This window comes from Agaricus bisporus (genome assembly GCF_000300575.1).
Source record: "Agaricus bisporus var. bisporus H97 unplaced genomic scaffold AGABI2scaffold_13, whole genome shotgun sequence".
In the NCBI taxonomy this organism is placed as follows: Eukaryota; Fungi; Basidiomycota; class Agaricomycetes; order Agaricales; family Agaricaceae; genus Agaricus; species Agaricus bisporus.
The window spans coordinates 268,704-289,796 of record NW_006267348.1 but is presented as its reverse complement, the minus strand read 5'-3'; the positions used below and the strand labels follow the sequence as shown (position 1 = coordinate 289,796).

Below are 21,093 nucleotides of genomic sequence, written 5' to 3'. Positions count from 1 at the left end.
GGGTATAGGCGGTGTTATCATGACACGCGGACCTGAATCCAATGGATCAAGCACTGGTACTACCGTAACGGGAGCGAGTTCAAATGTTAATGGAGCTAGTAACGGTACTCCCGCTTCCTGTAGCGAAAATGGCGATTCTAACGGTATCAACTCCAATGGTTCATCGCCTATGATAGTTCCATCTATGGGTCCCCTAGCTCACGCCGCTTTCGAATCTGGAATGTCCGCAGTGGAGGAACTCAAATTACTGAAAGCTCAAGTCCAAGATGTCGCTCGAGTATGTAACGCCGTAGCCCGTGGCGATCTTAGTCAAAAAATCACTGTGCCCGTGCAAGGTGTCGTTATGGTTCAATTGAAAGACGTTATCAACACCATGGTGGACAAGTTGGGACAGTTTGCCAAGGAAGTCACGAGGGTTAGTCAAGAGGTCGGAACGGAGGGTAAGTTGGGCGGTCAGGCTCTGGTTCTGGATGTTGAAGGTACTTGGAGAGAGTTGACGGGCGTGGTTAATAAGTTGGCTGCGAATTTGACAAGTCAGGTGAGTGGTGTCGTTTGTTATAATCGAATTACTAATTGATTTTGGGGTAGGTGCGATCTATTGCGAAAGTGACAAAGGCTGTGGCTTTGGGTGATTTGAGTAAACAAATTGAAGTCGATGCTCGTGGTGAAATACTGGATCTCAAAAATACGGTAAATGGAATGGTCGTCAGGTATGTCGTCCTATATATATCCAGATCTTCCCTTATCTCCTTTTCAGACTTCGAGCATTAGCAGCGGAAGTCACACGGGTAACTTTGGAAGTCGGATCTCAAGGCAAATTGGGTGGTCAAGCACACGTTCCAGATGTCGAAGGTGTCTGGTTTGAATTAGTCCGGAACGTCAATCGAATGTGTTCAAGCTTGACTGATCAAGTCCGAAGTATAGCAGTCGTCACTACGGCTGTTGCTAGAGGTGATTTGTCACAGAAGATTGAGATTCAGGTCGAAGGTGAAATGTCTACTTTGAAGAGTGAGTGCATGGGTGTTTTTTTTTATATGGGACTTGGTTTAATTGTTTTCCACGTTGTCGTTGTGTGCGATTAGGTACGGTGAACAGCATGGTGGATCAATTGTCGGCTTTTGCTTCCGAGGTGACACGAGTGGCTTTGGAGGTCGGAACACAGGGTATTTTGGGTGGTCAGGCAAAAGTTGAAGGTGTACAAGGAACATGGGCAGATTTGACACGAAACGTCAACGTATGTTTTTCCTTCCTCCTCTCAGCTCCATAAAACGCAACAACTTTATTTTCATCACAGAAAATGGCTGCAAATTTAACAGACCAAGTCCGTTCCATATCCGATGTAACCAAAGCCGTAGCTTTAGGTGATCTGAGTAAACAAGTCAACGTGGACGTTCAAGGAGAAATGTTGGATTTGAAATTGACGGTCAACTCGATGGTTGCGCAGTTGAGTACTTTGGCAAATGAGGTTACGAGAGTGAGTTTGGAAGTCGGTACGGAAGGTATTTTGGGTGGTCAGGCTTCCGTACCTGATGTTCAGGGAATGTGGAAGGTGCGTTTTTTTGTATGTGGTCGTGCGATGTACTTATCTGTTGATGCCGACGTTAAGGTGTTGACGGACAACGTAAACTTGATGGCAATGAACTTGACGAACCAAGTCCGTTCCATAGCGCAAGTCACAAAAGCCGTAGCTGGAGGAGACCTTACCAAGAAAATCGAGGTAGATGTCCGTGGCGAAATTTTGGAATTGAAAGAAACCGTGAACGGTATGACTGAGTCATTATCGGTTTTCGCTGATGAAGTTACGAGAGTCGCGAGGGAGGTGGGTACGGAAGGTAGATTGGGAGGTCAAGCGAGAGTGAATGGTGTTGGTGGGACTTGGAAAGATTTGACTGATAATGTGAATGTGATGGCGAATAATTTGACGCTGCAGGTTAGGACAATTGCTGTGGCAACTGTAAGTCTCTTCTTCTCACTCTATCGATATCTCACGTTTTATTACTAGACGGCTGTGGCGAGAGGTGACTTGACACAGAAGATAAGAGGAGTCTCGGTCTCTGGTGAAATGTTGAATTTGGTCAATACGATCAATGATATGATTGATCAATTGGCTATATTCGCAGCGGAAGTGAAGAAAGTGGCGAGAGAAGTAGGAACGGAAGGGAAACTGGGTGTTCAAGCGGAAGTCGGAAATGTTCAAGGAATATGGCAAGAAATTACGTACGTATGCGCACGTTGCATTCTTTTCTTCCTCCTTTCTGATTTTTCAATGATAGGTTGAGCGTAAACACAATGGCGGGGAACTTGACTACTCAAGTTCGTGGATTTGCACAGATTTCGGCGGCTGCTATGGATGGTGATTTTACGAGGTTTATTACGGTCGAAGCGTCTGGTGAAATGGACTCGTTGAAGACTCAGATTAATCAGATGGTCTTCAACTTGAGGGATTCGATTCAGAAGAATACGGCTGCTAGGGAAGCTGCTGAACTTGCCAATAGGTTCGTCGTCTGTTACGAAAGCAGTTATTTATTGATTTGATTTGATTTTTGACTTAGATCCAAGTCGGAGTTTTTGGCAAATATGTCGCATGAGATTAGGACGCCTATGAATGGGATTATTGGAATGACAGAGTTGACGCTGGATAGTGATTTGAATAGGAATCAGAGAGAGAGTTTGTTGCTGGTTCACTCTTTGGCTCGGAGTCTACTATTGATCATCGATGATATTTTGGATATTTCCAAGAGTAAGTCTCTTGTCTCTGTCTGCAAAGTTAGCGTTACTTATCATTCATGACTAGTCGAGGCTGGAAGAATGACGATGGAAGCAGTGACCTACTCACTCCGTCAAACCGTTTTCGGCATCCTCAAAACTCTAGTCGTTCGAGCCTCTCAAAACAATCTAGATCTCACCTACGACATCGAAGCTGATATCCCTGATCAGCTCATTGGTGATTCTTTGCGCCTACGTCAAGTTATAACGAATTTGGTTGGGAACGCGATTAAATTTACTCCTAGTAAGGTTACGAAGAAGGGACATGTTGCATTGAGCTGTAGATTGTTGAGCTTGGACGATCAGATGGTTACGGTTGAGTTTGCGGTTATGGACACTGGAATTGGGATTGCGAAGGATAAGTTGACGATGATTTTTGATACTTTCTGTCAGGCTGATGGATCGACGACGAGGGTGAGTGTTTCTATACACGCTGCTTAAAACCAATCTTGATAACGTTTCTTCTTAGGAATACGGTGGAACTGGATTGGGTCTGTCAATTTCGAAACGCCTAGTCGGTCTAATGCAAGGAAAGATGTGGGTCGAATCAGAAGTCTCCAAAGGATCCAAGTTCTACTTCACCATTTCTTCGCAAGTTTCTCAATCGACTATGGAGTCTACTTTGTCGAAGATGGCACCATTTGCGAAGAGAGCGATTCTGTTTGTGGATACGTTGAGGGATACGACGGATGTTGAAGGGAGGATGCGGGAGCTAGGGTTGAGACCGCACGTAGTACATTCAGTTGCGGAGGTTGTGCATAAGGACAAGTGTCCGCATGTGGATACGATTGTTGTGGACACTTTACAGACGGTGAGTGATTGACAGCCTTTTTGAGAGGTTGAAGTTGATGGGCCTTTCGTAGACGGAGAGTGTGAGGGAGTTGGAACATTTGAGATATATACCGATCGTTTTACTCTCACCAAAGATGCCTCGGTTGAATCGTACGTTTTTCTATTCACCTCAATTCTTGTATTCATATTAAATTCTATTCTGCGCAGTTAAATGGTGTCTAGACAACAGTATCACATCACAAGTTACCACACCGGTTACTGCTCAAGATCTCGCATCAGCTCTCATCATCGCCCTCGAATCTAACACCGTCTCGCCCGTCTCAGCTCCTAATGATGTGACGTTCGATATGCTTCTAGCAGAAGACAATCTCGTGAATCAGAAACTTGCAGTGAAGATTTTGGAGAAATATGGGCATGCAGTTGAGATTGCTGAGAATGGAAGTTTGGCTGTGGATGCGTTCAAAGCGAGAGTGGCTCAGGGCAAGCCTTTCGATATCATTCTTGTGAGTTTTCGTTTTTATTTTTCGGTCGGGGGGACGAAGGGTATGCTGATTTGCATCTTTTTCATGATAGATGGATGTATCAATGCCGTTCATGGGTGGAATGGAAGCAACAGAATTGATTAGGAGTTACGAGATGCATAAGGGATTACCCCCGGTGCCCATTATTGCGCTTACAGCACATGCGATGATTGGGGACAGAGAAAGATGTTTGCAAGCTGGTATGGATGATCATATAACCAGTGCGTATCCTATCTTCATTTCGTTGGATGCATGTATTCATGAAACGTCCGAACTAGAACCACTGAGAAGGGCAGATTTACTGAATGCGATCAATAAGCTGGCTGGTGATCGCATCGGGAAGGGCCATTTCTTGCTTCGTAGAGCATCTGCTATTGCAAATTTGCCGCATTATACATGACGAAACGAGAGAGCATGTTGATAGGTCGCCTTGTCCAATTTTGCTTTTTTGCTTTTCTCTAGTTTTTGTGTTTTGTTCCTTCCGCTCCCCGTCCCCTTCTCCTGCTTTGGTTGTTACCACTTCGTTCTTTCTTTCTCTTGTCCTTTTTTTTACTTTTGGTTGGTTCCGGATGACCATTTTCAGCAAGCTCTTCACCTCATATCCACACTCACCGCCATTCATCACCCATTCATCACCGCATACACACACGCACACACCCCCGCGTTCTTCGATTATATATGGATTTTCGGAATTTCAGGATATCAAATATCTCCCGCCCCAACCCTCCCTCCCTCCCTCTATCTCCTCCACGTTGATAAAGAGAGACTCTTTCTTCTTTTACCCTGCGTACATTTAGCTTTTTCTTCCCGCCATACTCTTTCCCCCTTTTCGTATATATATCTGCTCTATCCATGTGTCGTTTGTTTTCCATAGTGTACGATTATAATACCCAATTCTCAATGCGTGGGGTCAGTGAATGTCTGTCTATCGGCATTCCCTATCATCCTTTTTTCTTAGTACTTCTTCTCAATAGCGAGCCTTGGAAGAGGGCCTGCTACTGCCTCCACAACGATAAAGGTTATGGCTTTCTCAATTCCGGGTATTTCCTCGTCTTCCTACATTCTCCGAGTCAGGCTTCTTTCCTAATCCTTCTGCCAGTGCCCGAAAGCCCCGGCTTGTCGTTCACGTGAATCTTATCTATAAAAGATTAAGAGCTCTAAGTATATAAAGGCTCTCGAGAGAACCGGCTATGCTTTTCGGTTTCTATCATGAGCACCCCTATCTACAACTATCAGGTATGCTCACGATCATCTCGTATTCTTCGATTTCTTGCGCTTATGAGGTTTGGTTTTGGTGTTTAGGCTATACCTGGTTTTTTTGCACATGATACAGAAGATCATCAATCTTTGACTTTACCACCAGTAAGTACCTCCTACACGAAAGTATACGACTCGAGTGATAGAGATTTCATTTGCTGAGCATTCGTGTTATCTAGATTCCGCCTAGATTGGGTTTACTTGATGATTCTTCGGACCGGTGGCGGAATTTTCGAAAGAGGATCACAGAGCTTGATGAAGAGGCGAGGAAAGAGAATGGGAGCGTCAAAGTGTTCTTTTTCGCTAGGCATGGTCAGGGTTGGCGTGCGTAATCATCTTCTTTTCTCCGGTGGTTGAATTTATGTGAGCTCATCGTGGTCAAAATAGATAATGTGGCCGAAGCAAAGTACGGAACGAAGCACTGGGATGCGTATGTAATTCTTCCCTTTTTGTTTTCGGATTTAATGAAAGGCTTTTATAGAGAGATGAGTATAAAGAATGGAGATGATGATATCATTTGGGGACGTGAGTAGATTCCGCACCAGCTTGTCTCCTTCTTCTACTCGGACATTGAACATTGAAACGAGGGTTTGTTGTTGTTTTCCCTGCCCGTTTTTCTACAAAAATATAGCGGATCCGGAACTTACGCCGATCGGAATCAATCAGGCTATGGAAGCTAGACGAGGGTGGGAGGAAGAGCTTGCATTTGGAATTACACTCCCCGACAAGTTGTATTCGAGTCCATTGGTGAGGGCAATGGATACGTTGAGGGTAACTTTCGAAGGGATATTTCGGGGTGATACCGAAAAACAGCCGACTGTTCTTGTCGTCGAGGTGAGCGGTCCTTGTGTAGCCTGAAATGTTTCTGTGATTTTTGATGACTTTCCCCAGAATTGTCGCGAAGAAAATGGAATACATACTTGTGACCAACGCAGATCACGATCATTTATCCATGAACGGTTTCCTACCTTTGAATTTGAGGAAGGACTTACTGAAGAAGATGAATTGTGGGATGCGGAGATCAGAGAAACAAAAGCTCAAGTTTCAAAGCGGGCGCAGGACGTCTTGGATTATATATTTCAAAAGGACACAGACTCGACTTGTATGTGTCCGACTTCGCAAAGATACACTCATTCTTATGTGTGTTGTAGATATTTCTGTTACTGCACATGGTGGTATCATCAATGGATTCCTTCAAGCCATCGGTCGCCCTTCTTTCCCGCTGTTGACTGGAGGTATGTTAGCACCGTGGCTAGTATTTGATCTTTCCAGCTGCACGTTAAGCGATGTCGTTTTTTTTTATTAGGAATTCTTCCTGTCGTGATCAAGTGCCGGAGAAGATAGACCAACGGAAATACCCGTTTCTTTTTTAATATGGGCTCATGTGGATTTCAATCTGTATTTTGTTCGACCATGCCCACGGTGTTATTTGGGCGCGCATAGTAATATGATGACGTCATGAAGATTGATCAGCCTGAGGCCTAAGCAAGTCAGAGGGGTTGTGCGTCTGCGATGACCATCTCGTCGGTGAATGAATCCGCCGTACAGCGGTGTTATCAGGTAAAGTTCGTTAATGAACCCTGTGATTTTTCTCTGACCATGGGAAGGCGGTAGACGGATTCTTCATGCAGGACACCCCGACCCAGGGACACTCAGTAATCCGCATTCCTGTCCGAAGGGAAAACGGAAACTCGCTCACCCAACACCACCAGATTCGATCATTCTTTGGCCTAATAGACGACTCTGCAGAAAGGTGGCTAAATCTCGAAAAGCACCTTCAGGATCTCAATGCGAACGCCCAACCCGGAGAATCATACAAGCTCTTTTACTTCTATAGGCACGGGCAGAGCTACCGTGCGTGTGGTTGTTTTATTCATGGACAGATCTTATACTATCGCCTAGATAACGTCGGTAAGGATAAGTACGCTTCTAATGAATGGAAAGGGTGAGTGTGTTCAAAATGACGACATTCCACATATGCTAATGTTCTACTTTGGGGCTATCAGCCATTGGGGGAGACAGAACGGCGACGATGAGATCACCTGGGGGCGTAAGCATGAACTTCCTTTTGACAAGCCGATCCACGGCTCTGAATCGCTCTTCCAGCTGACTCTGATCTCACCCCGGCTGGAATTGCCCAGGCATTGCGTATCAAAGAAGAATGGGACAAAGAACGCGATTTTGGCATTCCTTGTCCAGAGAAGATTTACACAAGTCCTCTCACTCGAGCGCTCAAGACATGTGACATCGCATTTGATTGGATAATAAACAAACAGAAGTCGGTCCTCGTTGTGGAAGTTAGTGCTTCTTCGCTGCAAGATGAAAACAGTGCCTTGACCAAAGTCATGTAGAATTGCAGGGAAGGAAATGGGGTATACTCATATGACATGAGACGCCAGAGAAGCTGGATACAGACGCATTTTCCAAAGTTTCAGATAGAAGAAGAATTCTCTGAAGAGGATGAACTCTGGGTCCCGGACGTCAGGGAGACAAAGGAAGCAATAGCAGCGCGGGCACGATCAGTTTTGGATAAGGTTTTCGATGAAGAGCCTCAAATAACATGTGAGAGCAAGCTGTTAGTTTAGTTGGAATCATGACATTGAACGTCTAATAGATGTGTGCTTTACGATACACGGAGGGATCATTAATGCCTTTTTATCTATTTTAGGTCTTCCAAAACAGTCGTTATCCACCGGAGGTATGCATCTTTTGTCAAAAGGGGCCGTCTCAGCCATGCTAACGGACTCCGTAGGGGTTTTTCCAGTGATTATTAGAGGATATCTAGATTAGGAGGCAGGCAGGTTCAATATCACACACCGGAGCAGGTTCGACAACGAAGGCAACAGTAGCGTCATTGAAGAGGAGACTCATAATCTAGTACATCCACCCTGCTCGGTGTCAACAAGCAATCAACCCAAGACGTTTCAGCCGTCGATCAACGATGGTATATCCACCGTGGCAGGCAATCCGTCATCAACCCTTTTTACACTCTTCCGCCTTCAAACGCCCATCTTCTGAACATTTGCACAATATCTGCATCGTGATCTGCGGCCGCTGTTGTCACATCCTTCGTGATCTTGATAATACTTATCCCAGACAAAGGCAGACATCGCTTTTAGATCTTAGAGTCGGACACAATTTTGAAGGGAATAAAATATCGATTTCTATCGCAGCATCTTGGCATTGACCCAGCGACAGACTCCTTGGCTGGGCACTGAATGATTCCGCTCATGCCGTTGTCACTCTATTACAGCACTGATCGGCCTTTATCTTATCGAACCAAGTTATGACAGGCATGACCGTTTTGATCGAACCGGTTATCAGGCTAAGGTCTGGCCGGGCCGGAACCCTGGAAACTTGCAACACAGCAGCCCACTCATGGCTTGATCTTCTTGCCACACACCATTGAACCGGGGTGTTAAATGAATGTAGCTTGTGACATTTCGTCTCACGCCGCACGTCATACTGTGCTGTGTTTTTGGCTCACAAGGTACTGACTATACCCTTGAAGAATAGCAGCAAAGATGCATTGAAGCCGCCGGAGAGCCGTCCACAAAAATACAATACAACTTTATAGGACAGGTTACATAAGTACTGATGTTCAGTGCCGGGCCCTGTGGTAGCGCACCGCCGCAGCGAAATCCAAGTGATCCGTTTTGCCGATCATCAACATCGGAGACCGCGAAATGTCCCAGAAGAGTCGGATTAAGTGAACTTGTGTATTCTGGCTAACAGTAGGAGAATTGTGGACGGATAAAATAGAAGACTGTCATCCCTCAAAAATAGGAGAAGTCATGGGAATCAACTCCGTAGTCATAAAAAATAGAAATGAGAAGATGGATGAAAGAAAAATCCGCTTACATGATATGCTAATAACGGAAGGCGCCCCACCTGATATGGAAGCTAAGGGTTGAAACGTTGAGATGTGGAGGAGGCCTGAGTAACGAAGGCCCCCACCCACACGAGCCCGCCACAGAAGAGCCTTAAAGAAGCTAGAACTTCGATTAAACCACAAAATCCGCATGGAAGTCATAATATTATCTGATGCGAAGCGCTTCAACAGAAAAAGCTGTCCCAAAATACCTTATACAAGACACCTGGAAAGGCACAATGAAAAACGAACTCGCCTTTGACAAACCACTAGAAGACCTACCTGGGTTTTTAGTGGGTAGACGAATTTTTTATCGAAGTCTCTGGTCCCACAGGAAGTGCTTAAAGCATTCTAGATTGTGGCCGGATAATATGAAAATGGATTAACCGGAGAGCCTAGAAGACCGTAGTGAAAGGTAGAGCGAGAGATCGAAGGGATCCTTAGTACGCGGTAAGCTCGGAGCAGGAAACGGAATCGGGTCACCCAGACAAGCGCCCTGTTCCGTCATACCTGCATGATAGTCTTCTCGGTGACCCCAGCTTTTCTACAAAAACCAACAGTAGGCTTTGGGTGGGAGGCAAATAGAATTAAAGGATTTAAGGAAAGCACAGTGCACGACGCAATTGAGTAATAGTGTAAGTAAGAGTACTATAATAATTACTAGGGTGGTGAGTGACTAAACAAGCGCACATCATACAAAGACGGACAGACGCCCAATCACACCACACTACCACACCGCGCTCTTCAGCCGACCCGAGATAATCGATAATGGCTGGTCAAACTAGGTCTCAAGAAAAACTCCACCAAAAAAATAAAATAAAAAAAACAGAAAAAAAAAATAACCCGTGCAGGGAATTTCGAGCCCGTTGTGACTTTCGGAGATGATTGTCGTGTGGGAGATACCAAATCATATGTACCACTAAGTACTACATCATAACTCGCCTACGATTCTAGTTTGATCATGCTACAGAGTCTCCACACCGCCTTCGCTTTTCTAATTTCAAACTCTACCCACCCGGCTACGGGACGTTAGAGCGCCGATACAGGTGGTCGAAGTTGATGTTTTTCGGGACGACCCGACTGCACTTCAAATTTGACCTCACCGCCAGGGAGTCTCGGGCCCTTGATTTCTATTACTATGATGTCTAACCCTTGAATTGCACGCACTAAAATACAACATGCATCGATGCGGATGAGCCAACCCAATCCCTTTTTCAAGTTTTTTTTTCTATGGTTTCCCCGGTGTGGCAGTACAGTGATTCGGAGAAGGATCACACCTATTAGATTAGCAGGCCTGAGACTTCTTAGTATGCTACATTTTGAAAGTCCGATGCCAAATCGTCGCGTGTTCCGACCATGTCGCCTGTGTCATCCAGTTTCCAGCCTGTGCGACAGAATAACGCGTATGATTAAACTTCTCCATCATCTGGCCTGTCAATATTGGAATATGTTCGTATCCGGCTTCAAACTTTGTCCGAGGCCTACCAAAGGATTCACATCGTTCCCTTCAAGTTTTATCTTCTAACGCTCATGTCGAAGGTATATAAATGATCTAAAGTTCACTGGATTGAGCATCAGCAAACAGATTCCTCATACTCCTCTATCACTTGTCTACTATCATATATCATGGTTCAAACCTCCGCTCACAACCAACCCATTGATTTCTTGTTGCCCGACTTCTTGGCCCAGTGGCCCTACGAACGACGTCTGCATCCCGATTATGGGACTGTCGATGTTGAGAGTGCCGTTTGGGTAAATGAACACCAGTTCTTCGTTGCGAAGGCACAAAAATCCTTCGACGCATCCCGCTTTGGTCAGTGTGGTTACTATCACATAAACATTTCCCCAAACTGATCTTGTGATTTCGATATAAAGGTCTTTTGGGTTGTCTTATCTTTCCGCTAAACACCAAAGGTACGTTTTACCAAGTTGATCATCAACGCGAGTGGACGCTCACAAACATTTGTCAGATTTCTGTCGCACAGGCTGCGATTTAGCAAATGTTTACTTCGTCATTGATGAATTCACCGACGTCGCTGAACCTCAGGCTGCGGCTCAAGTCTGCGATGGTGTGATGGATGTTCTCCGTAACCCGTATAAGGAGAGAAACCCAGGAGACAAATTGGGAATTTTCATGCAAGAGTAAATTGGTCCCTGCTATGGGTCAACAGTATCTGACATCCTTCGCAGGTTTTGGCAGCGGGCCCTCAACCTTACTGATCCAGGCGCCGCATGCGTCAAGCACTTCATCGACGGTTTCGATTTATACATGAAGTCCATGATACAAGAATCAGAAGATCGTGAATCAAAGCGCGTTCGACCTATCGATGACTATTTGCAGCTCCGCCGAGAGACTTTTGGTGCACAGGCAACCATTGCGCTTCTCGGATTTGGATTAGAAATTCCTGAAGACGTGCTTTCTCACCCTGTCATGGAAAGCATGCTACTAGCTGCCATGGACCTCTTATGCATAACTAACGTGAGCACTTCATTGATCAAAGATCAAGCTCGCGAACGGTTCTAATAGCTACTTCCACAGGACATGCATTCGTATTCAATAGAGCTTGCACGTGGAATTGCCTTCCACAATATTGTTTCTTCCATCATCTTAGAGCATGGGTTGAGCGTCCCTGCGGCTATGAGTTGGCTAGAGGATTTTGGAAAATCCAGAGTCAAGGTATTTTTGGACGGTGTGGAGAAATTGCCGTCTTGGGGTCCGGAGATTGACGGCCGTGTACGAGAGTATATCGATTCCGTTGGGTATCTCGTCCGGGGCGCCGATGCATGGAGTTACGAATCGGAGAGGTACTGGGGAAACAAAGGTCAAGAAGTTCAACGGACCCGAGTGGTCACAATCGTCCCAAAGGATAGCCAACAGGGTTTGGTTACGCGTGAAGAACTCGAAGCTACGATGCAGTATACACATACAAATGAGTTGTTGGTATAATGGCTGTATATAATTAGTATTTGAATCTATTAATTTGACATCATCATAATTGGACATCTCAATTCAAGATATCGATGCTCACTGCAGGTAGTTGGTACATGTATCAAATTAGGCCTCGTATCTCCGACTGCCGTACTCCTTTCCGATCAGAACCATGAGAAGGAATCTCCTTGTTGACTGACTGGCTCCCAAATCATATTAATATCGATATTGGACTTTCATCGATCATAGATCACCTCTGTCGCATATGAAAAGACAAACTGGCAGGTAATTTCCGGTTTGCCACAATCTCTCTCAGCGATTCCATCGCTGTTTACCTGTGACTCAGTGACTTTGACAGACAGTAAGATGCCGAGAGTGCCTCGTGGTGAGCTAGGCACAACCGTGATCACCCTTGACCATTATACCCCAGTTTTGAGCGCGTTCAGGCCGGTATTTCCCGCTGTACAGCGGAACTAAGGAAATAAATACTGCTTTCGCAATCGATAACACCAACAAGGGCCCAGCTCGACTTGGTGAGAGATTGTTGACCGAGTTTTCTGCAGTGAATTTTGAAGCTCGCGGCGTGTGTGGGTCCATTGAATGCTACTCAGAGTCACACTTGCACTTTCTATGAACGTTCAAACTTCTAGTTTCTTACTAAGTGCTGGTTTTTTTAACTCGTAGATCGATTATAGTATTTAAGCATCAAGTGTTTGAACCCGAGCTTAAAATTAGAAGGAACGACTCAATCCCGGGCTATACACGCCGAGATAGCAGCATTTTAAGCATGAAGCTTACAAACCCATGCATAAGCGTGTTTATGCTGACAGAATCGTTGATGAATCTGATATGATGTGATCCGTTCTAAAAAGACTACTGTAAATTTGGTGACCAAATGGTCCAGGAGAAGGACTGAGTTATTGAAAGAGCCGACTCCATTGCTCTATTGCGACGGTGAAGCCTGTATTTCCATTGATTACCAGGCTTTTTTATAAGAGAATAGCCTCCTTCGGGCCTATCATACACTAAAAAAATCATTTCTACATGACATCATACCATTTTCTCAAATTTCGGATCTTTGTGACCTTGCCGTACGTCAAGGGTGTTAGGAGGTACAAAACGCACGGTTGTGCGGTCGACGCATCAGCGGTAAAACGTCATAAGTTCCGGATCACCGGGAAGTACTATCCCATAATTCTCTACAACCTTAAACGACGACCGATGCTAGATGCGACGATGAATGAAGATGCGCGTCACAACAGCGTCACAGTTTTTGATTAAGCATTTGTATACCACACAGTCTCGAAAACTCCTTCAGGGCTCGCATGAATTTCATTCATAGATAGGCAATAAAGTCACTTGAGGAAAAATCGAGTCAAATGCCAATTCCAACGTGTGTTCCTTTTTGACATATTTTGTATGTAGTACATATCAAATTTCTAGACTTCTCCTTGAAACAGGGGATCTGCCGTATATCAGCCATCGTACTGCACAACTTTGGGCTAACTTTCTTAATCGTATTTCATATATGTCTTGATCTCAGGTTTATCATCAACCGATGATCGCCACAGCTGCCTGACCGCGAAACTGTGAATGAGTCATATCCATTTTCTATGATTCTGATGTTTTCTGAGCAGGACCAGTTAATTTTACAATCTTGACGAACAACAACTATGCTCAAGAGAATGAGAACAACCAAGAAGAAAAGAATATCTACACGAAATAAACACGCCCTGACTTGCGGCTTTTATCAAGCAAATCTTCTATTTCAGGCACCCCTTCGCAGAAATTTACATCGTCCAGAGATGCCTTCTTGACCCAAGCGTCCGTATCTAGATCATTGAAAATGACTCCCCCGAGGGAATACACCTCCATAAAAATATGACAAGCGAACAGCTCTCGATTGTTTTCAGCTTTTATTCCAAGCCAAGTGGTATCTAGGACCACGATTTTCAATTTCGGGAATCGAGTAACAATATTGAGTAAATCGAGCTGGAAATGATAATCAGCATCGCAAGTTTAGTTTTGGAGTTCCCATGGAGAGGATACTGACCGGAGGTAATTCACCGACTGAGATTCGCAAGTACTCCAAATCCTTTGCGTATTCCCAAAGTTCCAAGGTGACAAATTCAGCGACGTCGAGGCGAATATATCGAATATGTGCAAGCGCTTTCTTGATAACATCTGCCTCTTTCTCGGATTTCCATTGAATTGTATCTGAACGCCCAGACGTTCTGATACACACATTCTTTACATGAGTCTTCCCAGGAAGTACATTGAGAATCTGCTTCCAGTCTCCATCGACGGACTCGAGTTGAGATAGTGAATCACGGGGAATAAGAATGGGTTGGGGAAAAGTAAGGGTAAGGTGTTTAAGGTTCTTTTGTTTGGAGATGAAAGCTGTGACCGCGGAGATTTCGTACGTCGTAGGGGATGTCTCGGCGAACTCGAAGAATAATCGTGTTAGCTTTCCGGGAGACCGACGGAGGATATACGGTAATAAATGATCTTTGTTCATCCAAATTGAGATAGAGAGGGTCTTGAGCCGTGTCATGAACGGAAGTAACGAGATTGGATGAGATAGATGAGATGTGGATGAAGCGAAAGTCTTGTTGGGTGGAATGGGGATAGAGATTTTGATTTTGAATTCGCGGACATGGGTGAGGACATGTCTATATTTTTTCTGACCGCATCGACATAACGCCTGATAAGCTTGCGGTGATAGATATCTATCGACTACTCGAAGGCGGTGAAAGAGGGCCGGTTGAGCAAATGTTCGGAAAAACCGTGAAACCAGGCAAAGCCCGTAAAGTGCAGAACGAGCGTCAAGGTCATTGTCGTCAATAAGATATTTGACGACTTTGTACCAAATTTCAGTTGGCAAGCGGAGAGACGTGGAGGTTGTATCGGCGTCGTTCGGTAGTTCATTGGTCGGCGCGTCTTTCCGTGCGAGAGACACAGGTAAGAGCTGTCGAAGGGACAAATTTGAGGTGGAACGAGAAACACGGTGCTTCCAAGTTGAAGACATTGAAAGCCGGTGACACTCCACGGTTATGCCTGAAGTATCCAGTCAGGAACAAATGGTCAGAGCAGAATTCTGATTGATAATAAATTGAATCGCTATTCATAGTCAATAACGCATTAAGATTATTGGATCAATCATTGTAGCCAAATAAGGGAGTCGATCATTGTCGTGTAATTCGTTGGTCATCCGACCACCTGAAACCGACTCCTATAATGTAAAGGCTATTTCCCGGATATTCGGAGCTTGTATTTCCCCTTATTTCCCTCGCGCCGCCAGGCGCCGCCTAAGCAGAGCTAAGCAGGTAGTATTGTCCCTCTCCCCTGGTTCCCCATCTTGCAAAGAATCTAAGAATTTGTGCGAGAGGAAGATGTGGGGTTCTGTGTCATCCACCGACGCCGTTCAGGGGTGTGCCGAATGAGGTTGTGAGGAAGGGCATCGCTACGTTGACCTAACGTCCCCCAAAATCGGAGCATTGATCGATATCCCGAACGCCGGTAAACTGGTGTACTGTTTCGTCCATTGTTTCCCTAAGCAAGCTTTAGGTCACCGGTCACCTTTTATCATCATACTAGTGTTCACGTGTGGTTTTAAAAGCTTTCGGCTCAAGTTCAGCCTATGAGAAGAGAAAAAATAACTATTGGAAAAAGGCATTGCAAAACTGGACTCTTCTATGACGCTGACCGCTACATACAAGCCCACTCACCTTGTCTGGTGCCAAAAAGTGCGATCTAATTGAGCCTTCAATGCGATCGCGCTAAGGTCATTCATTATAAGTCGAGATGTCGCCGTGTGTAGCCATTGCGCAACTACAAGTCTACATCAAAGTGACGCCATCTACGCGAGACATTACCGTTTTCTATACCCAAAAGTCACCCAAAGTCGGCTCGAAAAAAAAAAAAACTGAAAGACGCTCCTACTCCACTACGACTTTCTTCCGCGTCTGAAAAAACTCCGCCCCATAATCCAAAAACACCTCCTCCCCAGCTCCAATATCCCTTACTACAAAAGTTTGAATTAGTAAATCACATAAGTCCCATCTCACTCAAAAAAAACCGCTCAACAACATAAACCACTCACCTGCGAAAATCCCAATTCTATGCTCACCATTCACCAATCTCACTATATATACAATCGTCATCAGTCCTCATGAGATGAAGATGAAGAGATTATCAGATAAAAAGCATATAGACTTACCATGAGCTTGGACATTAGCTTGATCACCAGAAGCATGATTAATATACCTCGATTCATTACCTATAGCACCTCCATCAACAGTAAAAGTGGAATTCAACTTGAACATATATTGTCGTCGACTATGTGATGCTATAGGACTGCCAACAAAAAAAAAATTATGTTCAATGAAATAAGATGAGAGATGAGAGAGTATTGCTCATAAACTTACTCGCGTGATTTAGTTGTAGCTTCATATATCAAATCACCAATATATTCTACTCAAAAAAAGGGTTAAGTTTTTGAAAATGGGACTACTACTGTGCGACTCACCTGTGATGAGGTCCCCTTCCCTGACAGATTCCGATAAATAAAATCCTAATCCATATCGACTCCGAAAGATCACTCCTCTCTATCAACATTTGTCAAAAATACGAACTAAGGGCCAAGAAAAGTTAAACTTACCTTGTGCCGCATATGTTGTATCGCAGAATTCCGACAACCACCCTCTCCTATCCGATCCCAAAAGGCAAAAAAAAAAAACAGTCAGAAAACGAAAAGTCAAAGAAAACGAAAACGTACTATTACTATTACGAGCATCACATCTCAAACACAACTCCGGATCACATTCTCTATGCGCACGAAAACACGGACACCTAGTCGTTCCACACGTCCTACTCGTCGTATTCATTGTATTCATTGTATTCATCGTCGTATTCGTCGTCGCATTCGATTTGACCTCCGACACCGCCAACCTCGAACAACTACACCCACGCCATTTGATAGCGCATTTTTTCGAACATTTACATGCTCCGATACAATGAGCTCCATTTTCGAAACATGGACAGTTGGTGTTGGAGGCGTCACATGGACCTAAATGACTACATGGATAATTTCTTTTTTTTTGTGTTTTTTTTTTTGGATTGATTGAAATGTAAGTAAGTAAGTTGAAAGTTGAGAGTTTTGAAAACTGAAAAAGTACGAACGGTGTGAAATTGTCAGAATCGAAATCTACGAAAAAATATAGTTACAGTTTAGGATTTGGTATATACACGCGCGTGTGTGGGGGGCGTACCTTGAAATTCACTTTTACCTGCATACGCGTTTTTGTTGGAATAAGAATTTGACGAAGAAGAAGGAGGGCCTTGTAAAGCCAACCACCGTTTACGATGAACTTCTACCTACTCATTTTCAAGTAATATGTAAAAAAAAGATTCATAATGTTCCTACCTCGTTACATGGTTTTCGGAGGATGACAGCTAAATCACAAGCTAACGAGCCTGGACCATATTTCAATGTCGCATGTAAGAAACCAATATCTTCAGCCTCCCAAGCAGGGATCTAAGAGGGCAAGACAGCCTTTTGGGTTATGCACGTATAAAGATAAAGATAGAGAGTTACATACCCGTCCAGAATGGTGTTGTTGACCAAGTAAGAAACAGTGTTCGCTGCACGTTTTTTCTGTTGATTTTTGTTTTGTTTCGCTGGTAGGTATAGGTGGTATCGCCACTGGTGGTAGAGGTAGTTCCCCAGCTTCGAAAAGGATGTTAAATATATATATAAAGTCAATGGAGTGAACGTACTATGAACGGCGCAATAGCCATGATGACAATTGGTAGTACAAAAGTACTGAAGCAACCTGTCCAAAATTTCTACTGGGGATGAATTGGTGTAGTCCGGTATGTAAGGGACGTTGGTAGGATGCAAGGGATCATAGGGTGGCCATGGGGGATAGTCCCTAAATTGAAGGATTTTGTCAAGTAATGATAAGAGGGACTAGTTGGTAGATTGATACCGTCGGCGAGCACCTAGAAGTGAGGTGAGATGGGTGATTATACTCGGGGGCATGATGTTGGTGGCGATAATTTCCGGTAAAGTGAGTTGATGTGACCTTGTTAGTACCTTGACTGCTTGGACGGTTATGACCTCGACTGAAAAACCAATTGAATGAGTGTGCGAAACTGACTGGAAGAAAAAAAGTAATACCATCTGGATCTGGCATGTTTTGCCACTGAAAATAATCATAATGTTCCATTTGAGCTTCATGATCAAAAGTAATATCGTCTTCATAAGGGATAAACGGCATGCAATGAGAGTCATCGCCAACAATGACATTTCGAGCTGCAGGAGGACACGATGTATATTTTGGATGAGGTTTCGTAGCGTCTACCTCGATTGTAGATATAGGGAGACTATAATTTGCTGTCTGCTCTTTGTCGGAATTGTAAAGAGTGACTTCCCAGCGGGGTCCTGAGTCGGTGGATTCTGAGTCGTCGTCATCGTCGTCGTCGTCGTCGTCGTCGTCGTCGTCGTCTGAATCTGAATCTGATATCTCAAGAGATGTTGGTTGGCGTTGGAGAGAATCCAGGGTGGTGGAGACATTGTGTTTTTTCCAGTGAGAAAAGTCGATCCATGATGTTCTGAAGACGGAGAAAACGAGGGCGGAGGCTGAATCAGGGTCCATGACGAGCGAATCTAATGCATTTGAGCAAAGACTATGATAGGGGTTCCTGGGGTATTTGTGATGGGGGATTGTAGTGTGTGAACTTGTCTCACGTTAGTCTAGTCTTGTTGTCAAGCTGGAAAACAATTCTCATCCTTGTCCCGCCAGTCCCTCTCCCATTCCTTAGCCCTTCCACTCTTTTTTTTCTCTCTTTCCTTTCCGCTATGGGTTTTGCGTCCTTAAAAATCCACCACATCCACCTCCACAGGCACATCCGAAGAGCAACCACCCCCAACGCTTGTAAGTTGTCTTTTCGCTTGCCTGATTCAAGCGAACCAACCATTCGTGATTTTGCAGCTTGTCAGACTGGTGGATTCTACCAAGCTCCTACAAACCAACAAACCGTCGATTCTCTAAAGCCTCTCGAAATCAAATGGGACAATACCTGTCTTGATACGCAAAAAGCTGACATCTACCTATACGCACCCGCCGCCAACAACTCTCGTGTCGCAGTCTGGCAAAATGCAGACTTCACAGCCGGATCCGTCACCGTGGATGTTATGCCAAGGTGGTGGAACTCGACTGACTCGATGAATCTTCAATTCGCCATCGTCAAAGCCGGACAAGCTCCTTTCCTTTCTCCCCTTCCTGCTGGCCCCATCTTCAGCGCTACCTACGCCAAACCCGATGATGGCAAAATTCCTGCTGCTGCCAACACTTCCATCCGAGCCAGCCCTATCATCAATCTGGACCACCCCGACAATCAAAATCACGGTCTATCAGGCGGTAAAATCGCTGCTGCGGTGATCATGACTCTTCTCGCCGTCGCTGTTGGTATCTACGGATATATCAGATGGCAACGCAAGAAATCGACTCAGAAGACCAAACGTTTCAGTGTCGCCGTTGATAAACGCATGTCTACCATCTCCACCGACTGGAAATCCGTTACCGCTGCTGGTGCCAACGCTGCCATTCGTAATTCAATGGCTGTTGGTAATCGTTCTTCATCCTTCTCGTTTGGCGGGATTCGTCCTGCGTCTACATTTGGTGATGATGCAGGACGGGCCGGTGTCGGATCTGGACAGATGGGTCAGACAGGAACAGGAGTAGGACTTCGTTATCCCAATGCTTCAGCCTTATCACTTGCTTCAAATGGCGAACGTGTTTCAAGAGTATCTTTCGCAGAAGGCACTCGACAATCTCGTGTTTCATTTGCTGATTCTTCAAGACCGTCTGTAGAATCTCGTCGTCCGAGGTTTTATCAGAATGAATATGTACCTCCCGTGCCTTCCTTACCTCCCAAGACGTTTATAGCATCACCTACCAGTGCTGGTGATGGTTCGTCGGAAGATGGCGCTCTTAGTCCGAGACAGGCGCAAGGTCCGCTGACACTTACTCCTGAGGATATCCGTGCTCGTATTGCTGCTGGTCGTGCTCGCAGTGCATCCAATGCCACATCTCCCCCAGCCCAACAATCTCAGAAGAATTCCGAAGAAATGGACGATGTCTTCCCAGCTCTCACCAGTACGTTGTCTTTTTTGTTCCGAATATGGAACAATCAATAATAACTTCATTTTTATAGTGATGCGCACGGACCAAAGTGATGAATTGCTTCTACCGACACCACCTCCCGCGGCACATAATAATTTACCTCTTACCCCGACACCTCAATCTCCACAAAGGGTGATGTCACCTGTTATGGGATCGATACCTATGCCCATGCCCATGCCTATGCCTGCAAGCGTGATGTCTCCTGATGATATGCTTCGTGCGTATGCTGAGAGAAGACGAACGGGTGCTCCTGCTGGTATTTCCAATAGTCCGATTAGTTATCCTATGTCTCCTCCCCCTCCTGTTACACCGATGTCACCGACTATGGGTGGTGGTGGAAGTACGAGGAGGTCGTTGACTGGAGGAGGAGTTGTTAGTCCGACGAATACTGGGAATGGGATGACGTATGTGCATGGGAAGAAGGAGAGTGTGGCGGTTGGACAGTATGGAGGGGCGAAGTATGAGATTGGGGAGGATGAAGATGCTTATGGAGGGATGCATTAAATTGTGGAGTTAACTTTTTCACTCTACTCTTTTTGCGATATCTGTTGCAGCTCATGATCTTCTTCGTTTCTTTACGACCCTCCAGTATATCTTCCCGCTGATTACTTTCCTCCCTATCCTCTCTTTGTGCTCATCTCTATCCTTTTAACCCATGTGATATTACTCGACTTCTTGAATGGAGAGGGTTAAGTTAACTTTGACCCTCGATATTTATTATACAAAAATTGTATATACTTCCTCTTCCCCTCTCCCGCCCGCCGGTCA

At 44.9% G+C, this 21,093-nt stretch overlaps 6 protein-coding genes across 6 annotated transcripts; 4 read left to right on the top strand and 2 right to left on the bottom strand.

The window, feature by feature from the left end:
• Positions 1 to 184: 184 nt before the first annotated feature.
• Positions 185 to 4,539, top strand: Tco1 (Tco1 HAMP domain related type IA HK; the record flags this gene model as incomplete). Its single annotated transcript, XM_006456352.1, has 15 exons — positions 185 to 538; positions 589 to 710; positions 758 to 1,008; positions 1,083 to 1,234; positions 1,295 to 1,549; positions 1,607 to 1,954; positions 2,003 to 2,217; positions 2,274 to 2,495; positions 2,553 to 2,740; positions 2,795 to 3,180; positions 3,236 to 3,577; positions 3,630 to 3,708; positions 3,766 to 4,061; positions 4,132 to 4,300; positions 4,358 to 4,539. 15 exons carry the CDS (start codon positions 185 to 187, stop codon positions 4,477 to 4,479), a joined length of 3,501 nt encoding a protein of 1,166 aa, XP_006456415.1. The 3' UTR covers positions 4,480 to 4,539.
• Positions 4,540 to 5,515: 976 nt separating this feature from the next.
• Positions 5,516 to 6,642, top strand: AGABI2DRAFT_78087 (hypothetical protein; the record flags this gene model as incomplete). The annotated part of the gene is made up of 6 exons (XM_006456351.1): positions 5,516 to 5,660; positions 5,724 to 5,766; positions 5,818 to 5,861; positions 5,968 to 6,170; positions 6,228 to 6,438; positions 6,488 to 6,642. Coding segments are annotated over 6 exons (801 nt in total), but the record flags the coding sequence as incomplete, so codon positions are not given.
• Positions 6,643 to 10,655: 4,013 nt separating this feature from the next.
• AGABI2DRAFT_195544 (hypothetical protein) lies at positions 10,656 to 12,201 on the top strand. The gene is made up of 5 exons (XM_006456350.1): positions 10,656 to 11,020; positions 11,083 to 11,121; positions 11,178 to 11,349; positions 11,398 to 11,686; positions 11,747 to 12,201. Exons 1-5 carry the CDS (start codon positions 10,834 to 10,836, stop codon positions 12,152 to 12,154), a joined length of 1,095 nt encoding a protein of 364 aa, XP_006456413.1. The 5' UTR covers positions 10,656 to 10,833; the 3' UTR covers positions 12,155 to 12,201.
• Positions 12,202 to 13,849: 1,648 nt separating this feature from the next.
• Positions 13,850 to 15,164, bottom strand: AGABI2DRAFT_181045 (hypothetical protein; the record flags this gene model as incomplete). The annotated part of the gene is made up of 2 exons (XM_006456349.1): positions 13,850 to 14,128; positions 14,190 to 15,164. The coding sequence occupies 2 exons, from the start codon at positions 15,162 to 15,164 to the stop codon at positions 13,850 to 13,852; spliced, it is 1,254 nt and encodes a 417-aa protein (XP_006456412.1).
• A 910-nt stretch (positions 15,165 to 16,074) lies between these two features.
• Positions 16,075 to 18,795, bottom strand: AGABI2DRAFT_122310 (hypothetical protein; the record flags this gene model as incomplete). Its single annotated transcript, XM_006456348.1, has 12 exons — positions 16,075 to 16,160; positions 16,239 to 16,280; positions 16,356 to 16,492; positions 16,564 to 16,609; positions 16,665 to 16,743; positions 16,797 to 16,843; positions 17,407 to 17,512; positions 17,562 to 17,672; positions 17,737 to 17,864; positions 17,915 to 18,069; positions 18,127 to 18,262; positions 18,318 to 18,795. The coding sequence occupies 12 exons, from the start codon at positions 18,793 to 18,795 to the stop codon at positions 16,075 to 16,077; spliced, it is 1,551 nt and encodes a 516-aa protein (XP_006456411.1).
• Positions 18,796 to 18,936: 141 nt separating this feature from the next.
• Positions 18,937 to 21,037, top strand: AGABI2DRAFT_181043 (hypothetical protein). Its single transcript, XM_006456347.1, has 3 exons — positions 18,937 to 19,074; positions 19,132 to 20,298; positions 20,357 to 21,037. The coding sequence occupies exons 1-3, from the start codon at positions 18,999 to 19,001 to the stop codon at positions 20,827 to 20,829; spliced, it is 1,716 nt and encodes a 571-aa protein (XP_006456410.1). The 5' UTR covers positions 18,937 to 18,998; the 3' UTR covers positions 20,830 to 21,037.
• Positions 21,038 to 21,093: the final 56 nt, after the last annotated feature.